Source organism: Engystomops pustulosus, chromosome 2 (assembly GCF_040894005.1).
Source record: "Engystomops pustulosus chromosome 2, aEngPut4.maternal, whole genome shotgun sequence".
Lineage (NCBI taxonomy): Eukaryota > Metazoa > Chordata > Amphibia > Anura > Leptodactylidae > Engystomops > Engystomops pustulosus.
In genome coordinates, this window is record NC_092412.1 from 68236137 (window position 1) to 68259721 (window position 23585).

At 40.5% G+C, this 23585-nt stretch overlaps 1 protein-coding gene across 5 annotated transcripts in view; it reads left to right on the plus strand.

Annotated features, from left to right (window-relative positions):
- The window catches only part of NCKAP5L (NCK associated protein 5 like), a 71468-nt gene extending 48344 nt beyond the window's left edge, over positions 1-23124 (plus strand). For 3 of the 5 annotated variants that reach the window (XM_072135168.1, XM_072135171.1, XM_072135172.1), the window contains 12 exons: positions 5953-6014; positions 8280-8381; positions 9347-9415; positions 11963-12001; positions 12724-12843; positions 14155-14250; positions 15064-17543; positions 18008-18173; positions 18254-18320; positions 19771-20073; positions 20336-20451; positions 21898-23124. In XM_072135168.1, the coding sequence (XP_071991269.1) occupies positions 5953-6014; positions 8280-8381; positions 9347-9415; positions 11963-12001; positions 12724-12843; positions 14155-14250; positions 15064-17543; positions 18008-18173; positions 18254-18320; positions 19771-20073; positions 20336-20451; positions 21898-22128 (3851 nt within the window). In that variant the 3' untranslated portion in view covers positions 22129-23124. The remainder of the gene's footprint in view (positions 1-5952; positions 6015-8279; positions 8382-9346; positions 9416-11962; positions 12002-12723; positions 12844-14154; positions 14251-15063; positions 17544-18007; positions 18174-18253; positions 18321-19770; positions 20074-20335; positions 20452-21897) is intronic. The other 2 variants (XM_072135170.1, XM_072135169.1) reach the window with 2 other exon arrangements.
- Positions 23125-23585: the final 461 nt, after the last annotated feature.

A 23585-nucleotide genomic window follows, 5' to 3' on the forward strand; every position in this document is an offset into this window, starting at 1 on the left:
TTTTGCGGTGTCTGAGAAGTTTAGTCGGCCCTCTAAGGACACTGCAGTATGGAAAGTCATCACATCTCATGGCATCCTCTGCTAACTCTCCCAAAATTTGAATGCAGATGGTATCACATATCCTATGGAAGTGATTCTTTCATTTTAATTTATTTCATCAAACATGGCTTCAAGTTGCCCTTTGTTCTAAAAAGACCTGCAGTTTTAAGGGTGCGTTGTCATTCGGAAAAAGGAATTTTTTTTCCCCCAGACACAGGTCCAGATTACTATGGACAGTACCTGGTGTTTTAAATTTGGCTGAAGCCCAGTATTCTGATGTTTGGCAAATCCTATGGATTGCCTTTGGATGTTGATAAACCGTCCCATTCTTCTTGCAATGTATTTTATCTGGTTGATATGAAAATATAGACTGTGCCGACTTCACCTTTTCATGTCTTACATCATCGTCCTAAGCCTCCACATAGTTTTTTCACATATTTGATGTAATGACCACCTACCTTGGATCTAAGGTGTCATGGATCATACTATGCTGGTAGTATTGGTACAGTGTCCTAAATTCCTAACAACATTTTGTCAAAATCTACCCCTCCACTACTAAAGTTTTACTAAACATGCAGATTTTTTTTATGGTGAATAGTATATAGGCCTTGGTTTTATAGCTGAAGATGCAGGAAATAAGCTTCTATTAGTAGGAGAAGTAACTATGGGGGTTGTCTGACTAGGTGAGATGGGGAGGGTTTATTTAAAAAATAAATGAACTCTTCATCATCTCCTCTGACGCTCCTGGTCTACTGCGCCGCAGTCCGCCAGAGCTGTCCCCCTGTTTGTTTACAGGGGCATGGCATTTCCGCTCTAGCAACTTCTGGCACCCTGGTATGCCCACCCATCCCCATGTCCCAGCACAGCGAGGGTTGTGGACTATGGGGACTTGTAATGGCCAGAGCCCGCTGAGCTTATAGGGGTTCTGGTGATGGCCACTGGAACTATTGCGCCTCAATGTTTAGAATCACGCTGCTTGGATCTACCCAGCGTGATCTACCGTGCAGCATAAATAAGTAAGTGAAAGATTTCCTTTGAAGTGAACCTGACAACAGGAATTTAATTTTAGCTGGTGACAGTTTCTAATAGTCTATGCTTATTTTAAAAATGCCTTTGTCTGCATTTTGAATAAATTATTAGACTATTTCACATTACCTGGCTCCCCTGTAAAGGAGAGGCAGTCGCAGCAGTCTCTGTCTTGGTATCTTCTGCTCCCCACTCCCTTTCATATGCATTGAGCAGGGATGGTAGGGAGTGGCATGGTGTGGAGGAGGACTCCACAGGACTTGCCACATACTGCTGGCGGGGAGCCAGGTAATGTGAAATAAAGTTGTATTACAGTCTCGCAGAGTACTTTATAAATCTATTACAGTGACTGCATGTCTTGTACCGCAATGTTTTGGTTTATTAGAATATAATATCCTATAATATACTATCCACCATAGTAAGTGGCCTGTAGGGCCCTCCAACAGAGAGACTTGTCACGGTGCCTACTGTTTAGGAGCAGAGTTGATAGCATTTTGCTTTAGAGGGCATAGATTAGTGTTTTTCTGCTAAGTGTATTGTCAATCACAATAATGACATCTCTCTAGGTAATGTAATTGTGGTGTTAGCTAACACCATCAGTGTCCTGGGATGTCGTCCTGTCCAGTGGCTCATATGGTCAGTGCTGTGTTTTGACTGTGACAATATCCCTTGTTGCGTGCAGTTTTCAGGTCAGATAGAATGGCTCTCGCATTCCTTTTAGAATGTCCTCATGTCACCGGCACGCTGCATTACTCCAGCATACAGAGCAATAACTCCCTGGAGCTGGGCTCTGATGTGTATTCTTGCATGGTGTGGAGGAGTGGTACTGGATGTGCTGGGGGTGTCTGCAATGCAGTGTTCCGAGATGTATCACTGGCATTCCTAACAGCACCAAACCCATGGAAGGGGCAGAGGCTGACTACGTGATTATGGTCAGCAAGTGACAGCCCTGCTTCACTTATGCTTCTTGCTGCAGGCAGGCTCATCATTTCCCATAGTTGCTGATGGTTTTTTATCCCAAACTTTCAAAAAAACTTTCTCTTCATAGTCTTGGATTACATAACCCACTTCATGATCCTCATACGGAGATGTGCATAACTTAATGTGCATAAACTGAATTTATACATGCGTTGTCCTCTTGGGTTCTCTATATTTGCTCAATTATTTTAAGGGGTTAAAAACATGCCTAAAGTTGAAAAACATGGCTGCTTTCTTGCAACAGTGCCACACCTGACCATGTTTCGTGTCGGTATTGGTCTGCTGTATAGAGTTGGATATAGCGAAGGCTTGGTTCACATATCGTCTTGTGCCATACGTAATCGGGGGATCCCCACATGTCCTTACAACATATGGCACTGACGTATGCATCTACTCCCCATAGGCTTCTATTGCCTTCACTGAGCACATACGTTGCTCCGCAGGTGGGAGCAGGATGAAAAGATGTAGCTTGCTGCTTTTTCCCATCCTGCCTTTTTTACCGGATACAACATTATATGTCAATGTATACGCTGAGTGTACACAATAAACGTGATGTGGGTCTTGTATGAAATCTGAATACATGGGCACCAGCTCTGAACAGCCATGTATACAGGAGCTTTTTGATTGGTCCATGAATGGTACTGCAGAACTGAAATCCGACAGAACTGTACTTATTAGCTTTAACATTTAAAATCATGGGGGACATATATCAAAAAACTATCATAGAAGCCTTGAATGAATGGCAGCAATTGCGATTATTTTCCCCTTAGCGCCATCTCCACGCCAAGTGAGCGGAAAGGGTGCCTGTGTCTGTGCACTACTTAGACTGTGCAAACACTCACCTTGAACGTTCGCATGATTTTTGTGGCAGTTAGCTAGTCTAAGCTAGAGCTTCCATCAGATGCCCGCACTAGATAAATCACACCCCCCCCCAAATACATCTAATAATGTGAAGTTTCTGTGAAATAGATTAGGTGGGCATGGGCTCCACAGGATCTCTGAAGGTGTCCTGTGGTATCTGACCCCTAAACATCTGAGGTGGGGCTGCATGGATCAGGCATGTTTTCTTTAGCACATCCTACAGATGGCCTCTAAATTCCCCAGATTTTAATTTGTTTATGTTCTTAAAACCATCCCTGAACAATGTTTGCAGTGTTTGAAGCCATTGCCATTAGAGCATAGCATTGCTGCAATTGGCGTACTGTGTATTGTTGCATTTATTTCAAAGGTCCGCTACACAGATTGTTTTTGGAGAAAGACCTCTCTAAATATTTGTTTTGGGAGTTTAATAAATTCTATAAATGACAAAACATAATTCATAAAACTTTAAAATTTTTGCAATGGCTCTGATTGCCCAGAAACTGAAAGCACATTTCCCCCAGAAGATAGGTGGCCCAGAACACATTGCCCCCAGCCGATATAAAAAGAATGTCTGTGTAAATGTATTTGTACCAACATTTGTAGCTTTTACTTTCGTACTATAATTTACACCTTTAATGGTGTTTGTCTGTTCTGTACATAAAGCGGTAGACTTGTGCTAAATTTATTGAGACCATACAAGCCGATTAATAAATTGGCTGCACCTCATTCAACACACAGTAGATTATACTGCTTTTGAGACATTGCTGTCCACCTCTATTGCATTTAAAAGCAGTGATTACTGACTTTATAACTTCTTCCAGTAAGGGCATGTGAATGTGTTTAGTCTGTAAAACCCAGACTATGTGGTGGCTGCATTTTACGGACCAAACAATTTTGCGGGAGTCCAAGCATCATAGCTGTATATCAGTGGTGGCGAGCCTATGGTACAGGTGCCAGAAGTGGCACTCAGAGCCCTATTTGTGGACACCCAGGCTGTTTCCCTAGCATAGAGTTCACCTACTCTTGGCCTCCTCCTGCAGTCTAAAGGCCACAAAGGACGGTCTGTGCTTAGTGCTATTTTAAAGTAACACGTCCATGGCTACCTGGGAATACAGGAGGAGGTAGAAGGTGTGGACACGGTTGGATTTTCACTGGTGTTCCTGCTCTAGATGCTGCAATTCTTTCCGCTCAGGGGACCCTGGAGGGTGGATAAAATAATTTTCTGAATTTCTCCTCTTACTTTCTACTGTATTGGTGTCCTCAGTAAAGCTGTGTCAAAACGGGGAGCAATAAGTTATTGCTTAAATAAGATTTGTCACCAGATTTTGACCACCCTGACTATCAATGCCTGCTGATAAAGGCTTACAAGTCCTCTCCAAATCACCTTAAATTAGCTTCCAATGAAGCGTTTCACCTTAATTACAGATGTTTTTCTGATATGCAAATTAGCTTTTCTGAATCATGTCCACTGGCTGAGACTCTTCTCTCTCCCAAGCTGCCAGTGAAGCACACCCCATTATTCTGACTGACAGCTCTGAGTCTCTTCAAAGCACTTTAAAGTCATTTGAAGAGACAATTTGTTTACAAGGTGCCTTGTGTTACATTCATGGCATGTGACCAGAGGGACATCATCGCAGGTCCTTTAGCCTGCAAACTGCACACCATGTATGGGATCACATGAAATCACAGCAACCTCCATGGAGGGTGGAGAGGAGTAAAAGTCCATGGAGGTTGCTTTGACTTCATGTAGTCTGATACATGCATGGGGTACAGTTTGCTATTGTTAAGAGGCTAAAGGACCTGAGCTGATGTCACATGAACTGCTAAATAGTAAGGAGGCATAAGGCAAAGGGAGGGAGTATATGGGAGAGGCCTGTCGAGCAGGACACGCCCCCACTGATGCCAGGTAATATAATATAAAAGGGGATTTATGTGGATGTAAGCACAACAATTTTTAGCTAAAAGAAGGGGGTCAGTTAGTTAATAGGGCTCTATGAACATGTCAGTGGCTGTATATGTGTAAATGTGGAGACAGGATCCCTTTGCTGTGTTGGCACTTCACAATAAATAAGTTGGTTTTTGTTGTAGTTGGGCACTCGCTCTCTAATAGGTTCACCATCACTGTTAATATATGATGCAAGGAGCCTCCATGCAACGATGGGATAACAGCGCCTTACTATTATTATATTCTATGAATGTTGCGGTTGTTTCATGAGATGCATGGACTTTTTGCATAATTTATTATTATTATGATTCTTAGATTTCTATCCCCAAAATGCTGTTCATTCTGTGAAATATGACCACCATGCAGTCCTTGTTTTTCCGACCACACTCGTTTTGTGTTCTTGTAGCAGTGTGAACTGCAGCTAAAAGGAGTGTAGTGGAGGTTGGGGAGAAACCCTGTTATAAAAGGCAGTGCAAGCAAGGTTGAACCACCTGTCCAGAGATGTTGAGTCATTTTCAAATGTGTTAATAGTATTTTTTATATTTCACTTATTTCTCTTTATCTTTGTGAACTTGTCCAATTGATCCTAACAATGGACCCAAGATGGGAAGAATTAGGCAGGTTGTATTTTGGATACACATTTAACAAGGCCGGATCCCCACAGGGCAGCAGTCTGCTTCGCTCCTCTGCTGTTCGGCTGAATTTGGTGCTTCTTTCCTTGCACCAGTCTATAGCTGCAGTGTCCTTTCTAAGCACAAGGGTAATGCGAGGTAACTGCTATAGCTGTACTGATCCGGTTCTTGTATGTTATACAGAGTCAAGCACTTAATTACTAAATGGCCCAGAAGGCTGGAGCTGTAATGCTGTGCATTGTACCGTGCAGAGGGCTTAAAGAACACACATCATTAAAGAGGTCACAAACAGATGTGATTAAGGTCTCTGGGGTATAATGGTCCAGGGTTAGACCCTGGGCCTAATAGTAAGCTATCCAATATGTCAACTATGGCTGATGATCATGTGTGAGGAACACTCAGTATAATTGATGTTTACCTTGTATGTATAATGGGTGCTTATAATAATGATGGCCTTTGTCTTGTGTGCAGGTAGAGTGAAATGCTGTGGACACTGCACGCATCCAGTTTCCGGGTATGACATCACATATGAGGTGAGAGCAATATCAGGTTTTGCCCATCTATCCCCAGATGTTTGTAGAGTATAAAAACCCACATCCCTCTACAGGATCCAGATAAAGCCTCCCCTCGTGTACATACAATGCAGGAGGCTGCACATACTGGGAATGACCTAATCTCCATAATCCGCTCAACCAGATGGGGAATGTCTAGTCACTTATTTGTCACTAAACGGAGGAGGTAACCTCTTCATGTCAGAAGCAGATTTTACAGGGTTAGTTTTATCCAGTATAGAGAGATTCATTTTTAATTTATTATCTGAATGGGAGTAAATACAGGCCTCTTGTACGTAAAACCTTGCCAGTCCGATTTTATCACCATCATTTTCTATACATGTGTTACACACACCGCTGTATGTTCAGACTCCTCTGTAATAAGATTCACATGGGTTTCCAAGTACTTGGAACAGTCAATAGCTGATTCTTTCAGGAACATTGGATGAGGTCATATGACTTGGTCAGAAACCTATTGCTCAGTATTCTAGTGGCACGCAACCACTACATCTGTCTGTTATATCTGTGTTTTTTAAAACATGCATTACCTTCATGGTTGCCAATAAAAAGTTGTCACCCATGATGGCAAGCCTGTATCATATATAAATACTATGATCTAAGCTTGTCATCATGGGTGAAAACTGTTTTTTTTATTGAGAAGCAAGCCTGTCTCACTGTGTGATATTGCTGACCTGGTAGATGTGCTCTATGGATGACTAGATATACATCACATATGCGCATTAATAAAGGAATACTAACTGTTACTTCCCCCCCAGGATAAGGCCTAACTTCTTGATCAATGTGGGTCTCAGTGATGAGACTGATGTACCCCTGACGGTCAGACCCCTTGTCGCTCCCAGAGATAAGTGGAGCGGTCAGTCGTGTATGGTCGGACTGCCCCATTAATCTCTATGGAGCTCACTGAGATTGCCAAGTACAGCGCTCAGAAATTGCTGTCCTGTATCTACCAGGGCTATGATGCTTAGAATTGGACTTGCATCCAAACATCAATATTTGTCTGGGTTGTTTCCGCATATCAAAGTATCTGGTTAATTGATGGCTTCCACATTTGTAAGTGTTGGTGTGTTAGGGTTACACCGTCGTAAAGCAATACAAAGAGTTCTTTCAGGAAGGTTAATGCAACCACTCTTCTTCCATTAGTAACCCTGATAGGCACACCTCAGGCTCATACAGCACAGTTAGTGAGATACAACTAGCCAGGAAGTCTATCACCCATTTCCAAAACTGAGCGATTGGAGTACATACCCATATCATGTGCACAAGTCAGCTTCCAGGGAGCCGCATCTAGACAAGCAGTTCTACCCTGCCTCCCCGAAAATAAGACATTGTCTCATATTAATTTTTGCTCCTAAAGAGGCACTAGGTCTTATTTTCGGGGGATGTCTTATTTTTCCTTGAACAAGAATTCACAATTATTGTTAAACAAAAAGAATCAACATTTTATTAATATCCTATAGTCCTGCCATCACGTACATCAGCATATACTTCTGAATTTCATCAAGAATGTCTTGTTACTCTGAAAATGTAGCAGAGGTTGTTGTACACTGACAATCGCGGTATTTATGCACAAAAAGCAAGATATTTTTTTTTCTCTAAGGACCATTATGGAAAAAAAAACTTCTCTAACATCCTTATAACTCTCTGAACTCTGAATTACTCGTGACTCCATTTCTGTTTGAAGCATTGGCCCCAATCGCTCAGGTTTAGCATTTTCCTTCAATGACCCTTTCTTGTTCAGGTAGCTGCTCGTAGCATTTGCAACAGTCAGTGATTTTATCCCATGAATTCTTCCCCCATGTCACAACCTCTTGTATCTAAATGATCCACCAACAGCAATGGCTGCCGCTAGGCCTTATTTTTAGGGGAGGCCTTATGTTCAGGATAAGGGTATGTACTCTGCCCTTCAGGATGCATTTTACCTTCAAACCTTACCTAGAAAGGAAGACAGCCATTATAACATTGTATACTATCTTTATCCTATTCTAAAGGTTACAGATGGCAGGAAATTCTTTGTCACATGTAAACACAAGGCACACTGTGCGTCTTGGTATTTTTAGATGCATCTTTGTGTCTGGGGTCTTAATGGATATGTGGGCTTTCTATTTTTGTCTATATCAAATGTCATGTAAATTGTTCTCTTTGTTTTGTAGTCTACCATTATGCACTGTTTTGGCTACATGCCAAATTTCAATCACTACTAAGCTTTAGAGGATCCTCTATTTTCAGAGAATGACGTCTGAGGTGGAGGAAGAGATTCGTCTCCTTGGTGGAGGGGTGTCTGAACCACTGGTTATTCAGGAGCTTCTGGAGCGATTGCGGGAACTCGAGGTGAGGGGTGTTTTGTTTGTTTGTACATACCTGTTTGCCTAAAGCAACCCAAAATACCTGGTGGAATGAACAGTGGATTGAAAAAACCTGGAGAAATTCTGTCCTCTAATTTCTTCCAGTATATTCAACCCCTTCTTTTTGCCCCAAAGTGAAATGGAAAACCTGACTGCTAGTTAATGCCCAATATCACGAATTTGGGGCTGAATTTCAACGTTCTGAATCTGTGTGAGTTTCCAGGAGATGAAATGCCACTAAAAGTGCCATCACCAAATGCTGTATCTAAAGTGATTAGAGGCTCCCGAGAGCTCACGTTACCAGAGGGATTAGGTAGTTTAGAGGAAAATGATAATATAAAATTGTTATCAATGTGTAAACATTATGTAATGGTATGGTTTAACTTTAACAATACTGAATCCAAGCAAAGTGTCTGGTATTCGTTGAAAGAAAAATGTGTAGTTTAATTGTATGGTTTGCTCCCAAATTGAAATTCTCTCCTACCACAAATACTGTAGTTTATGAGTTAACCATATAAATAGAGAGCAGATACATACTCAGGGGTCATCTGGGTACACCCATTCTTCTAATTTACTATATTACACATGCAGGATAAGTGTAATTTGTGGGACAACCTCTTTAAAAGTCAATATGGACCTTCTTGGATATCTGATTGATTTGTCATTTTAATTAGCGCTAATTTAATGAGGGCTGCATTACCCACTGTGCAATGTCTGCTAAATCTGCCGATCTAGGATCTTTCTGCTCCACAAAATGTGCAGACAGCTCTTATACCTGATTTTTCTGGTTTCTTCTATTATTTAACCGGACTTGGCTGATTTCTATGATTGACTGGTACTAACCAGAAATGTGTACTGATAAAATAACCATATGCACTATGTAGCAATTGGTCCCATAGTTTCTTTATAGCTGACATGTAAATTCTTTACTCATTTTATTGTCTGTCTCAGGCTGAAAACACCGCTCTTGCTCAAGCCAATGAAACCCAACGGGAAACGTATGAACGCTGCCTTGATGAGGTGAGTCCTGTCGATTCCAGTACAGATACACCGCAATGATTTTCTTATTAATGGTTCAACAGGAATCCGCTGCTTAATTTAATCCACTGTAATGTGGCAGCCATCCATATGCTAAGCTTGCGTCTTCCACACCTGAACTGATGTTTGATGAGAGTCCTGTCGATTCAGTTTACATCTATAATGTAATGAGCAGATATGATATTGTATAAAGGTAGTTTAGCAGTGAGTGCAGCCAGGGGACAAGCCTTACAATGCATTGCCTATTAACAGTGAGGGGCTGTATTTCAATAACATTGCTGGATACTAAGATAGCTGGACTGTACAAACAGCTGCGGGAATGCAAGCATTTTACAGCCCACGGCTGGCTTCAATTATTGTGTCACCCATATGGAATGTCAGAAATCTTGTCCAGCATTCGAATCCTGTTGATAAGAGTTAATATATAGGATCGCAAGCAGGGATCTTAAATCCTTGCAGCTGAGCTCCAAGATGCCCCATGGCAGAATCAGAAAGTTACAGCTTAAAGGGAACCTGTCATCAGAAATTTACCTAATTAACTATTCCCAGTATGTTGTGCAGCAGATTAACATCTTCCAGATCATTTTTCTTTCATGGCTTAGTGTGGTTGCATCATTCAGAAAATCAACTTTAAAGTAAATTGGTGGTATAAAGTCATGGAGGCGGAGAGCTCTGTCATGGAGGCCAGAGATCTGGTTAGTGAAGTGTCTGGATGTAGGAAGATCAATTACAGTGCAGAGGGGATTCTGAAGTGAGGAAACTCTCCACCGCCTTGACTTTATATAACAAATTACATTTCACTTCAAAGCTTATTTTCTGGACATTGCCACTGTGCTGGGCCATGAAATGGACATGATCTAGAAGGTGTTCAGCTTGATGGTATACCAGTAGTGGTTTATTAGGTCAATTTCTGGTGACTGGTTCCCTTTAAATGTGAAAACCTATATTTAAATTTTCTCTCTTTACTGTCCATTTCTATTGACCAAAGGGCATAAATCTTAGATTCAACCTTTAAAGGATGAGTACCAGGCCTTTTAGAATTCGGAAGACTTGGTAATAATTTGCTATTAGATGATGCTATAAGATTTAAAATATCAAGGTTTTGGATAAACCATTGCAATATAACACTGTGTCTTGACACATGGAATCTTATTCGGATTGTAACCCTTGTATGATAGAAAGAAACACAGCCTAAAATCTTAAAAGCGACATATATGAAGCACTTTAACTCCATCACATCTTCCCATACGCAGATATGTCTTACTTGCACATGCCCGCTGCAGAAAGGACGTTTCAAAAACGACACGACAGTGGCGAACTTCAAGTTATATCTCCTGAACCCTGGCACCTAGAAACACAATGCTAGTGTCATATAAACAGGAGAGTCTTCCCTTTATCTTTGTAGTAAAAAAGGTGATTTTGTTCCCTATACCCATCCTAGTTTATTAAAAACTTACTTTGTTTCTGTTTCGCAATGACATATGTTGAATCGACCGCACAGCGGTTTAAATAAGTTAATACAGGTATCCCCCACCTCCTGCAAAAACTTCCCATTCAGGAGGAGATGAGATACCCCTCTTTGATGTTGTCCATTGATTCCCTGACACTCAGTTTCTCTAAGTAAACATTTGTGTGATCATTTCGACCGCATATTCTTGTTATGGTTTTATGCTGTTGTAAAACTTTTCAATAAAAACCGTTTCATGATAAAAAAGTGATTTTTTTTATACACTGCTTTCTATTTATCCCAATATATTTATGTACAATTGAAAGAGTAGATATCTCCAGTTCTGCACAGCATCCATGAAGCATATAAAAAGGGAGAATCTCCTGTTTAGTGTGATGCCAGAATTGTGTTTCTAGGTGCCATGGTTCAGGAGATATAGGCATTTGAAATGTGCCCCCTCCCTCAGTTTGCAGAATTGTAGAAGTACATGCACCGTCTTTAGCTGAACTTGGGGAAAGGGTGATGGAATAACGCTGAACATATTTATAACATATTTTGGTAAAAGTTTAATCCGTTTTACTACTTATTAAAAAATATTAATCAGAAAAATGACAAAAGCTTTATTTCTCCACATTTGCAGTCATTTATCGGCTAATTTTGTAAAGAAAAATATATATGTAAATAATAAAACTATCCTATCAGTTAAAGTCTTGCATGTTATGAAAAAGATATTGTCCTTTCCAAATGCATAGAAGGAACTTAACCATGCAGAGCACAAAGTCACCCATGGCACATCAGAAGACGATCTCGATAGAGTATTAATTCTAAACAATGTAAAGGTCATTTCACTCACGGACAAGTATTGCCTATCAACTGGATAGGTGATGAGAATAATAACCTGGTGTCCTGTCCCTGGGCTGCAAAACAGAAGCCTCAGTTCTTGTCATGGAATACAGGCATCTTACACATCTCTAAAAGCAGACACAAACACCTTGAGGTTTTATACCAACCAATTTTATTTTGTTTTATAATTCAGTTTTTGTTTTTTTCTTTGCTCATGTTTTAATATTTTATTGTTCTAGGTTGCAAACCATGTTGTTCAGGCACTTTTAAATCAAAAGGTAGGCCATTGTAGGCATTGTATGTTGTTTTTCTTTTCTGTACATTTAACCTGCATGTTACTCATCATGTGTATCTGCATCCCAGTTATCTTTAACCTAGGTGATTTCTTTGCTGTATAAAGCAACGTAATAGATATTGACATCTTTTTGTTCCCAAACCGGTTGTCTGCTTTCAACAAATATTTGATATTTTTTGTATATTAAAACATTTTTATAATTTTCCAATATATATTCTGTATCAATGCCTTGTGGTGTTCTAGATCTCGTTTTGCCGTCATTGAACAGGAATCTTCACTGTTCACTTTGGATAAAAACCGTCCATGATGTAGTGTCGCACAGGTGCAGGGCTCGTTAGTATCACACAGAGTAATCAGAACCGTGTGTTCTAACGAGCCGTGCATCTGTGTGGATGAAAACCGGTCCATAGTCATGTGATGTCAAAGGAAGTAAACAATGAAGCTTCCTGTAGAATGACCACAAGCAGAGCTATAGAAAACATTGCTAAATTGATACATAAAGTATATTGGGAAATTGTATAACTTTTCATCAATCATTTGCTGAAAGTTGACAACCCCTTTAATGCTAGTTTATGCCATGCTTTGTCTGTATGTGCAATTTTTTTTTTTTTATCCAAAGCCAAAAGTTCCTTATTGTGACAAGTTTTTTTTTTTTTTTTAAATTTGATTAATTTGATGGAAAAAAAATATTTTTTTTTTCTTCAGGATCTTCGGGAAGAATGTATCAAACTGAAAAAAAGGGTGTTTGACCTTGAGCGTCAAAACAGAACGTTGAATGACCTCTTTCACCAGAAGTTGCAGCGCTCCTCGGGATCATCCCCGGAGGTAAGAGCCGTTGCCATGGAGAACAGGTTGCGTATGAGGCGCACGGTTGAGTAGTTTTCATTCGTCACACGTCTGCTACTCCAGCTCCTTCCCTTGTTTATTTATAGTTTCTACATTACATAGAATATTTGTCCTCTATACAGATATTGCTATATATGTCATCAGAAGGTAACTTTGGTATTGAACACAAGCGTTAGGAACTGGAGTCGGAATTGTCGCTTGTGTAAGTGCTAACATCAATGTAAGATTGGAATGTATATGGCCATGTGGAAGATATGTTGCAGAACAAGGCGCTTTTTTTTTTTTTTTTTTTTAACTGCATTCACATGTTGCAAATTTGAGGTCATGCTGGGAAATATTTAAATATGCAGCATTACTCTTATGTTTCAGCTCCACTTGGATTTTTACTGGAGTATATTCATAACATTTTTTTTACCCTTTTTACTATCCACTCCTGGCTTTGTAGGAAACATTGTGTTCCCTTTCTTTGGCCTAATCTAGGATTATAATATTAAGAAACCGATTTGGTACCATTCTTGCACTTGTTTACTTGAGAAGACTACCCCCTTATGCAGACCGAAATTTCTGTGATTGATTTTCATTCTGGCTGGCTATTTTCTTTCACTGCTGGCTATGTTCTTTGAGAATACTGCTCTTATAATAAAACAAATCTTTTGAACATAGATGGCTAAAATGTCACCAGGAATGTAATTTGCTAACACAGGTGTTTTGTTTTGGCTTTTTTTTTAAATGTTCCAATACTGGAACCTGTCACCAGCTATAATTGACATTTTGGTGATAGATTTGCATGAAATTATTCATGACTGATCAATGGAATACAGCAATGGCTGACAAATACTGATTTATAATTTAGCACATTTCTTGTTTACTTTTGCTCTTTTTGCCAAAAATTGCCCATAGGGAGAGATGATCACTACCAAGATTTTCTCCTCCATTCCGTTCTAATGAATGTCAGCATGCTCCTGTGTACACACAGCTATTTTCTATCCATATCATTCTTAAAGAAATTGGTTACCTCTACCATAATTACTCTTTATGCTTAGTTTTATGCACAACAGTTTTGATACTGTTTTTATTGGGCAAAAGTTAATGTGTTTCCCATAGTTTGTTTCTTTTGAATTTTCAACCTTATGTGCTTTTTAGGTTATTGCCCAGCAGCTATGTATACATGTATAGCTTTGAAGACATCTACTAGTACTTAAGTTGTTCTTGCCTTCCCAGAGATTGTAATAGTTTGTGTCTTTGCCCTTGCTTGGATGGCACTTCTTATGTGTTTGTTTTGTAATCTAGTTGCACCCGTTGCAGGCTCTGTCTGACTCGCAGGGAGGTGACCTTGACAGGATATCAGTCTCTCTTCCGCTGGGACAATGTGGATTACAGAGAGAGGTAAATAACCAAGCATACAAATTGGATAAATTGCGGCCAGTATATCATTCATCCATCCATCAGCTAACTCTTCTCTTATACATTGTGCATGCACTTTTGTCTAAGTCGATTGTGCATGTGTCATAGACATTAGATGACTGATCAGTCAGGACCTAAAAACTCCCCCACAGTGGCAGATGTGATGAGAGTTGATGATCGGTCAGTTGGATTTCACACCTTTTTTTTTTGTGTACTCTTTCAGACATGTCTGTCTGCAGCTCATTTTACAAAGACTTTGCCCCCTCTCTCTACCTCGTACATAGGCACCATTTGGCTAAGGGTACATGTATGTGGGCAAACCAGGTTCAGTAGCTGTTGCCTGACAGGTGTCATGTGCTTTATGGTTGGCTAATGGCTTTAAATTATTCTAAAAGGCTGCACATTATATTTGTATTAATTCCTGATCCTTTTGATTGAGATTAGTTAGTGTCTTCTACCTATTTCATCTCCTGAGATAAACGTTTAGACAATAAGGGAGTGGAAATTTAAAGAAATGGCTGATTTGTTTATATATTCAGTACATTTTACTAGAAAATTAAATTTCCATCAGGTAGTGTAGTAACACTGCCAATATTTGTCACCCATAAAAAGTGGAATATACCTGCAAAAGCATTTTTGTTTAATTTTTAAAAGATGGAGAATTTGTTGGATCTCCAAATATACATAATCTAACTTCTGATGTGACCATTTTAACAGTTATTGCACATAATTGTGATGTCAACCAGAGCAATAATGCTTTTAACCCCTAGTAATGGAACTTCTTTTCTTCCATAGGAAAAACAACGCTCTGGTCGGGCACAGTCATCATGCCGCTCTTTAGATGCCATGTCCCCATTCCTCAGGAAAAAGGCTCAAATCCTAGAAGTTCTTCGGAGGCTAGAGGCAACAGGATCCCAGAGCGGATCATCATGCACTACACCTCCAGTATTCCTTGGTGGGATCTCATCGGCTAGTGGAAATGGTTTTCGTGTAAGACCAGACCAAGGTGTGGACTATGTGAATGGTGAAGGCTTAACACCTTCAGAACATGGTGGAGATGAACCTTGGGCATCCTGTCTACTTTTGGCTCAGAGTGGTTGGGAGGAGTTGCTTAAGTGGAAGCCTATTCAACGGGAGCCACCAGCAGGTAGCCCTGGAGAGGGTGGAGGGGAACATCTTGGCTTGGCATCAGGAGAGGATGCACAGCAATCATTGCGGCAAGCTGAGGGAAGCTCATCCTCTTCAGATGATGATATAGGAGATCCACCTCCTCCAAGTGAAATTAGGCAACGATTGCCATTAACAGACCTAACAAAGGGTTTAGCGCCATGTATGTGCTCCCGTGGAGCAGTAGATAAAAAGGGCCCAATTGAGGGCTATTCAGATGGAACTGGCTTTTCTAGGAGTCACACTGGGCATCTTCATTCATTAACATGTTACAGTAGAAGCCTTCGTGATATGGTAGAAAGTCAGCATGTGCCAGTTACTCCACCAGCAGTTACAGAGAGAGCGGACTCCTTGTCATCTTCTCCAGGAAAGCAGTCCCTTTCCGAGAATGCTTCTGATGGGCCTTCTTCTTCTTCTTGTCCTCCTTCTCCTGGAGCCTCTGTCAGTTTGCCAAGGGATGCAACAGTTTTTTCCAACAAAAATGCAGTCCAAGAACAACAGGAGGTTTGTCCGGAGCCCTTGTCGGTGGTTCCTAGTCCTCCTTGTTCTGACCCACAAGATGCACTTATCCCTTCCTCTGAGCCCCGGACACCTCATATTCCTTCTCCAGCCAAGTTTCTTAAGTTTTTGAAATTGCCAGGATCAGGGGATAAATTACAGAATCCAAACTCTCTGAGGCTTAGCCCTCAACTTACTCAAACCTCCAAAATTCCTTGTAGGAGCAATAATTATGAGGTTTTTCCCTCTCCACGCCTCGGTAGAAAAGCAGCTGAGGAAATATCTGGTTCTGAAACTGATAATCCACCTTCTCCCTCAGAACTTATTAATTCTGATGCCAATAGGCAAGGACAAACTGAAAGGTCAAACAATTTACTAAATAGGCCTGGAATACAGTGTTACGCCAAAAAGTCACATGATTATGAAAATGTTCCTGCTAAAAATTCAGTGCTTCCCACTCCAAACCAAAATGAGGATTCTGAACTGTCTCCCAAACTTGTTGGGGAAGTGTGCTCCTCTCCTCCTGGACCCTGTGTTCTTTCCCAAGTAGATTCTTCTGATGACCATAATGGTCAGATAAACACACCATTTATAAGAAAGCATATAACTTCTAGAAAAGCTCCAGAAGCTGCTGGGCATCTCCCATTTAAAGAAAGGATTGTAAAGATAAGGGGCTCCGACAACCAACAGACAGAGCTCACAGGAACAGATGAAAACAGGACTATACCAGATGGCCCTGATCTTCGGCCATCTATGAAAAGATCCTTGGGGGTGAGCAGTCTAAGGACTCCTGAGCCTGGATCTACTGAAAGTTACCCACCAAGGTATCATGGGCAAAAGTCTGATTCTGCACGGACTAGACAGCCTGTACCAGGCTCACCTCATGGCCCACGTAATACATCCCGTGCACCGCCTGTCCCAAGCAAGTCTCCACGTAGCCCTCATGGTAGCCCAACAAAGCTGCCTGCTAAGTCCCCAAGTAAGGCAACCGCAAAGCCTCTTGTATCTCGTCCCCTAAGTGAAGAGCTAAGACCAAGCCCCAGGCAACCCAATCTCCCGAATGATGAGAAACAGAGGATGCAGTCTACTGGTGCAGGCAAGAAAAGTAACACCTGCCCAGACTATTCATGTCCCCGTAGTCCAGGCACACAGGGAACCGAAAACCTTCCACTCAGTGCACTGCACTCTGCCATTGAAGAGAAAGTGATGAAGGGCATTAAAGAAAACATGTTAAGGTTGCAGGAACAACACCGTGCACCTGCCCCTGACCCTAAGCAGCGCAATTCCAGCGGTATTGCAAGCTGGTTTGGCTTAAAGAAAAGTAAACTACCTGCTCTTAGTCGTAGACCTGAGACCGCTCGTGTCAAAGAGGAGAAGAGAGAGAGAACTGCAAGTGGCTCTCCACGGACTAGGGATGCAAAAGGTGAGAGCCTGAATATTTCCATGTTGATGGAAAAAGCTGAGGATCTCCGTAAAGCCCTTCAAGAGGAGCGAGCCTACATCAACGGTCTGTCTCTTGACAAGAATCGCACAGCTATGTCTGTTGATCAGACACGGGAAACTTCAAGACCCTTGACTGCTGACAACTTTATGCAACAGCTCTTGAATCGGTGAGTGCGCCTGTTCCATTATAAAGAAAAAAAAGGTTTTTTTTTTCTGTGAAATTCTATGTAGTGTAAAGAAAAAAATATTTTCTCTATGCCTGTTAATGAAATTGCTTGGAACATTGTGGAGGAATGTTTCAGGAACAGTTCCACTTTTAGCGTTGGGTGACTGCAGAGTCTGGTATAACTTTGAGCGAAGATATTCAGTTAATACACTGGCTGAACATTTTTTTTTTTAACAATGTAGGAAACCGTATGTATAAAATTATTCCAGTAAAAATGGAGGAGGGCGGGGGTATGGTGTAGTAAACCTCCACTTGTTACAGAAAAAAAAACCTGAAAACTTTTCGGCCACATAATAGGAACAAAAACATTTTTTTGTGAATTGATCAACACTACAAATGTATATCAGTCTGGATAAAGAAAGGATTAAAGGAATTTTAATAAGAAAATATTAATCTTCCTTGTAGGGTGGATGGGAAGGACCCACCTGCAGATGGACGTCTGGAAGGGAAGACTCCACTGCGAGATTTTCCCAGGTTATCTCCAGAGAACAAGGAAGCCCGACCATTCCGTTCACCCCGAAACGGGATGGTGGCACATGTGCAGCGGTGTGAGCAGAAGAGTATGGATCAGGTAAAAGTTTGGAATTAAAGTGTGGACTTTGTGGGTAAACAACTAAAACCTGTCATCAAATAACTCTCTTTTCCCAACAGAACAGAGAAGTTGTTCTGCCTCCGGATGAGAGGATTTCAGAATCTATTACTTCACAGCACTTTGCAGGTATTTTATATCAATTTTGTTTTTTTCTTATTATATTATCCACAGATTTTTCCAAAGCTCTACCTTCAGCCGTTGTTGTTCTGTCCATAAACATGAATTCTGAATAAATGAAAATTTGGGATTTTTAGGTTTTAGGAGCCTTACCCATCAGTATATGCTTTTATGCACAAGTGTTTGTGTTCCAAGCTGAGGTGTACTGACCTCCACATCCTCATTTTGGGACCCAAAGCCATTAGCACATAAGGAGAATACTGGAGGTTTTGTATCCAAATTTGCTGACCACTGATTTTTTTTTAATGTATGTTCCAATTTCAAGACTCCCACAACCTGTATTCTGTCTTTTAAAGGGGTTTTCCAACAAAAGAACATTCTCACATTTCAATCCTCTAGTGATGTAAACACAATATATCATTTTAACCCCTTACTTTACAGTGTTTCTCATTTTTATTGCTGTTTAAGCTCCTATCATGCATTAGGCTGCTCAGTGCAAAATTCCAGGGTGTGGGCAGGGACACTCTAAGCAAGACACTGCATGATCCATCTAGTTCTGTGGGGTGACAATGTCGTTAGATTATCAGGGTACAGGTGTATATACATTTTCATCTGGCTAACACACTGACACATAAAAGGAGAGATGAGACCGATCAAAGATGCATGATGCCTGTTACACATAACAGAGGCTGACAGACATTTACACTGCCAGCACTGCTACATCTCACAGATATGTGCCTGCCTCCCAATTCCCCTGGGTCACTTATCTCCTTGTAGTTTGTAGCTTCTCTCTCCTCATTATGTGCTGGCAGGAAGTGAAGGAGTACCCATGAGCTCTGTGCAGTGGGCGTGGCTACAGCCTCACAGCAGAAACTCAGTAAGCACTGCTGTCACACACAAATCACAAGATGGCGGCCATCTGACCCCAAGTCAGAAGTTTACAGGGTCATGTATAGGGGCAACTGAAATTGTGTACAGCAGGACTAATAGAGACAGGTTGGACTTATATCTGTGAAATTCTGCATTTTTGTTTATAACAGTGAATTAGAGAATGTGTTATTTTGTTATCCTAGTAGATTAAGAAACTTGTCTTTGTGGGAATACCCCTTTAAGACAAGGGAAAAGATGTGATTAAATCCTTGTAATTAAGAACCTCACAGACTCTTATTCAAATATTCATTAATTCTGTCCCCCTAGCTGTGACCCACATTTATGTTGATGTTACTGATATGGCCAGGCATTGGCTGTGTTCACTTGCCACATTGTGAGGCTGTTGGAAAACCTATTCATGTACTTGAAACCCATTTTAGATTAAAATTCAATCCTTCTGCTTTTTGTTTCCTTTGTCATACATTTTGCTTCATGACTTTATTTTAGTTTCATGTTTCTTTTCAAATCTAATTTTTGACTCTTTACATTATTCTTGTTTTAACTAATTTTCATTTCCCCCACTCCATAGCTTGTGATTCACTCACTCGGACTCTGGACAGTGGTATTGGGACATTTCCTCCTCCGGATTACTGTGGAGGGACTCCTAACAAAAATACTCCAAAGTTAAAATCTAGGCTAGACTCTCCTTCTGTCCTTCCAGTGGGAAGGTTTTCTGCCTTCCCCAAGGTACCCCGAAGAGCTAGGACCCTGGAAAGGGACATGCGGGGAGTGGAAGAGATGTTCCCAAGTGGACAACACCAGAGTGTCCCAGCATTCCATGCACTACTTTCAGAACCAGAACCGGCCATAAGTCATAGGATGTATGGAGAAGGTTTGTGTTCATACTTCTCAAACCAATGTGATAACATGTAAATGGTCATAATTTTTTTTTCTAGTGAGCGGTTTTTTAAATCTTTTTATATTGTCGTACATTTTTACTTTTATTTGGTTATATTTTTGGTTGAAATAAAATTGCAGCCCTGTTACTTATTGGACATTTACTGCCTTGAATTGGTACAAATTTATTTTTCACAAACATTTATTGCATCTTTAAGTTAACTGCCTTTCTATCAAACTTTTTTTTTCTTTTGTAGATTCTAATAGAGATCGTAGTCTGCCCCAACAGGGAAAGAACTGGACCTTTCCAAATGCAAAGGTCAGCGCTGGCTCTGCAGAGAACTTTAGGAGCAGAGCACATGAGCTGGAGGAGGTAAGTACACAATAAGATCACAAAGATGTATTATCTGAATGATAAATATTAAAATTGGGATTAAAGTTTTTTTTTAAATAATAATGGGCATCAAAAATGTTTGTAAGAGCGACTTTATTGGCCCCTTTTTAATTCATTTGAACACATTATGTAGTGTAATGAAATGAACCATTCTAGCCTGTAGACTGTCTTTATGTATTACTCTTATATTTTATTTCCCTCTAAATTTGATCTATTTCAAATAATACTTTGAAAAATAAATGAACACAACAGAGTTGAAACCTCTATCCACAGCGTTATTTTGGCTCAAGCCTTCTGTTAATATGCATTAAGTTGTAGTACAATTTTATTTTCAATCAATATTTATAGATTGTAGATGTTTTTACAGTACAGTATTATGTTAAGAGTTTGTGAAGTTTGTGCACCACTTGATGGCAGTAATTGTATCTTCACTCTAGTACCTATTATAATGAACTACCTTATCTCCTCATTTCCATCACTATCTACGCAAGTAAATCAAAGCTGCACAACCAAATGAGCAAGATATTGTCAGAATGTCGATAGAGATAATCACATCTGCAGTTACCTTGAGGAAATAAGGGAGTGAGCCGTCACCAGAGAGCAGAACCCAGAGCCTCTTGTCGGTTGTGTTCAGGGAAATCTGCTCAATTAAAAAGTAATTAGTTCTTGTATAACGTAAGAGCCTTCCCAGTATAAAAGAGCTGTTGTACTTATACCCATACCCTCACACAACATTCAGACTGTATAGGAGAGATGCAAATGTGGCGTAGAGGAAATCTAAATAGCTGATGGATGGATACGCATTGTGCAATTGCTTTAACCCCTGACCTTGAGAAGTCCTAGTCACATGAAACCTGTGAAGATTGGGGTAGAGCTCTTAGGAGTTAACAAGATTGTATTCAGCTTACTTCTACCTTTTCAACCATATAAGGCTGCATTTACAAGAAGGTGTGGGGGGCGCACGGAGCAATACGGTGTCACCGTACACCGTGCAACTCAGTGGAGAGGGGAGGGGTCATGCCCGTCCGGCCGTGTAAATGTTCATGTAAATGCAGCCTTATTTACATCAGGGGTTACAACCATTAGGACTGCATTATATATGCTTGTCCTTTAGTTACCTCTTGACTACCTCTATAAACATGAAAGCTTGAAGTGCAGGATAAAGAGGGGAAATCGCCTCACTTTCCTCATGAGCAAAGCATTGGGCATATTTGAGGCCTAGTTGCCAGGCGCCTATTTCCCTCCTGATTCACATTAAACTAATTAGGTAAAATGTGAACCTTGCCATAAGGCTCATGTGTATGGCCAGCATAAGCTGGGAAACCAAAGCCAATGGCTAAATCGAGTATGAAAACTCATAGGAGAAATGACTTCTGCGTAAGATGCAGCTATGGTTCCAATAATTTTTTATTTATTGTTTTACAGATCCCATCTGAAGGTGATAGAGACTGTGACATGTCTGGGTACCCCCACTCTTCCCTCTGTTTTCCGGGCAGTGTGAGCAGTCGTACACCTAGCACTTCTGAAGTTGGTGATGAGGGTACAAGTGAAGCAAAATCTCGAGATAATGAACAGGGTCAGACTGGGCTGGAGAACTCTGAATCTCTTAGTGATTCTTTATATGACAGCCTCTCATCTTGTGGTAGCCAAGGCTGATAGAACATTCCTCCATCCATTTGTACGTCATGCTGCCTGACAACCTTCGCAAGCTCTCCAAAAGTAGATGGACGGTGTCGGCTGCTATGTGGGTGCTATTCCATGTGGAGTCTTTGTTCTTTTCATGACCTTGTTGGTTGCTCCTCTAGAATGACCTTGTACTTCCCACATGAGCCTCAAAAATCCCAAGTATTAGAAATATCCTAGAGTCTTGCTGCCTCTGGCCTTACAGGTAAAGGTCATGAAATACCGCGGAACTGTTGCCTCATTCTCTGCCTCATCCTCTCCCAGGCTGTGGGGAGTTCTGAACTTGCTCTTCCTTTGAGTTGCTACCCTTTTGTAGATTACCATTCTTGTGTTTTTTTTTCTTTGTGTCTTGTATGGGCTGCCCCTTTACTATGCATCTATACTACCAGCAGATATGTTATTCACTGCAGGAAGACTGGTGAAGGGGACTTCACGGGTTGTAAGAATACCTCACATCTTTGTCTCTCTGATCAATATCCCAGCAATGTGTTAATGCACTGATCCAGAAGCAGAATACCAACTCTACTATCTGTAGCTTTTATCAGGGAGGAAGTCTGGAAAAAGTCCATTTACCTTAGCTGCATATCTGGAGGTCTTTGTGATTATTAGGGAGTATTGACTAGTATGACTTGATGTGACCTTCCGTGGCCCCTTGTGTTTATTTTTTTCCTTTTTGTTTATATTTGTGCTGTTTTTATATAAATATATTTTTATTTGTGTAAAATCCTTAGTTTATATTTTCGATTTTTCCAATGCGTTGTGTTTTTATTTGCTATTCCTCTTAAGATGGTGCTAACCAGGAAAATATCCTTTTGTCAGGTTTCTCCTCTTACTCCAATTCTCCCTCACCCTTTTTTTATTACTATTTTTTTTTACCAGTCTGATTTTTCTTTATTTATATAAGTTATTGTGACTGTTTTTTCTGCCTCACTTTCTTTTAAGCTAAAAATAAAAAAAATCTAAAATACAGTTGTACTAGAATATCTTTCTGTCGTTTGTCTGTTTTATATATTAAAGTTGTCCCACCTCCCCTAAGGATTGATCCGCACATGTCACACTAAAGGTTGTTGAGGTTTTTTTCAAAGCGAAGAGTGAATTCAAAAGGTTTCTGCATTTATGTCATTCAAACTTTGCACATCAATGTGTTGACTTTGGCCTTATGAAGATGGTTGGCCAACATAAATTATTTGTGCTGTGAAGCCCAAATCCCGCTCATTATTTATCAAAAATGTTAAAGGAAATCTACCATGAGGAATCTACCATCAGAAATAGATGTGATGGTAGATCCCTTCCTGCCTGTCTCTGCCCTAAACTGTAGATTAATAATCCTGGAACCTAACCTAACTTGTTAAAAACTATATTTTAGGATTTTGACAATTACTGCAGAGGCTACTGGCACGTGTACTAGCATGGCCGGGGAGCGAAGGCTA